Source organism: Penaeus monodon, unplaced genomic scaffold, assembly GCF_015228065.2.
Source record: "Penaeus monodon isolate SGIC_2016 unplaced genomic scaffold, NSTDA_Pmon_1 PmonScaffold_4158, whole genome shotgun sequence".
In the NCBI taxonomy this organism is placed as follows: Eukaryota; Metazoa; Arthropoda; class Malacostraca; order Decapoda; family Penaeidae; genus Penaeus; species Penaeus monodon.
The window spans coordinates 5,001-6,368 of NW_023658954.1; the positions used below are offsets into that span (position 1 = coordinate 5,001).

Here is a 1,368-nt window from a genome sequence, read left to right on the forward strand (position 1 = left end):
CAATCTCAGGCTAAATTGTGGGGATTTAAGAGCGCAGGGGGCCCCCAGAGGTACTGAGCTATGGCTCACTGGTTTGTGGACACGCTCTGGCTCCGTACCAACTCCGGGCCCCAAATAGCCACCCTGGGGTAATGGGAGGCTCGGGGAAGGTGGGCCTTGCCAGTCCTCCTACCCCCAGAAAGACCCACGGCAACGCAACATACAAATGGATATGCTGGGGGAGGGGTACTGTCCTCCCCCCCAGCAAGCAAGGCGGGCTGTGGTCCTGCTGGGAGGGCAAATGTCGGGGTGCAAGGATTGGAACGAGAGTTACTCGTCCTGCCTGCGCCCCAGCAGGCGCCAACCCACCAAAGAAGCATGTGGGACTAAGCCCACGGGAACCCCTCAAAGCCAGATGAGCGACCCAAAAGCCGCCGACCCCCTTTTTTTGGGGCAGTGTCGGCGGGGGCGGCAGAGGTGGCGTGCACCCTGAGTGACCACCCGAGGCTTAACCTCAGGCGAGCTTTCCGGGTAGGCCCTTGGAACATTCGTCCTTTCGGCAGGGTGAGTGGTTACCCCTGCTATTGCAGGAATTGAAGCGACTGAAGTTGAGGTGGCTGCCCTCTCAGAGGTGAGGAGACCTGGTAGCAGCACACTCAGTATGGGTGGTACACCTACTAAATGGTCGGCCACAGCGATGGTCACCACCTCCAGGGTAAAAGCCATAGCCATCTCCAACCGGTTGATGAGCGTATTATAGCACTGAGATGAAACATGATTTTGGCTTCATGTCTCTCATTGCTGTATACGTTCCTACCGATGTATGTAAACTTGATGTGAAAGAGGCGTTCTACGCCAAACTCGCATCTGTGGCAGATAATTGCCCGGCGAGATATTTGTATTGTTCTGGGCGACTTTAATGCGGTATCCGGCTGTGGGGGGGGGGGAGCTGGCTATGTGATGGCTGTTGGCCCCATGGATCGGGACCTGATCCCAACAGCAAGAACAGCCTCCTTCTCGGGACTTTGCTGGTCCCAGAAAATGAGGATCTCTGGCTCCTGGTACCAGCGCTCCAACCCACATCACGGGCATGGTAACAGCAATACAAGTAAAGTGGCAAAGGAGATTGACCACATTCTTGTTAGCACACGATGGAGGATCCTCCAGAACCCGCAGGGTTTACCGAGTGCTGAGTTCTGTGGCCTAATCATAGGCTGGTTGTAGCTACCTGTGGGTCCACTTCAAACTCCCCATCCCTCCAGTGGCCCCCCACCTGATTCACAGAACTCGACAACCTGCCAGACCCAGTTGCTCTGTGGGAGCTCTTCAAGCGCAAAACACTCAAAGGAGCCCAGGAGCCATTGGTGTGTATGCCTGAGGACAAGGCAG

The 1,368-nt window shown here is 56.2% G+C and overlaps 1 protein-coding gene across 1 annotated transcript in view; it reads left to right on the forward strand.

The window, feature by feature from the left end:
* LOC119570847 (putative per-hexamer repeat protein 5) overlaps window positions 1-118 on the forward strand; it is a 4,382-nt gene extending 4,264 nt beyond the window's left edge. Inside the window, exon 2 of the mRNA XM_037918430.1 lies at window positions 10-118. Coding sequence (XP_037774358.1) covers window positions 10-118 — 109 coding nt within the window. The remainder of the gene's footprint in view (window positions 1-9) is intronic.
* Window positions 119-1,368: the final 1,250 nt, after the last annotated feature.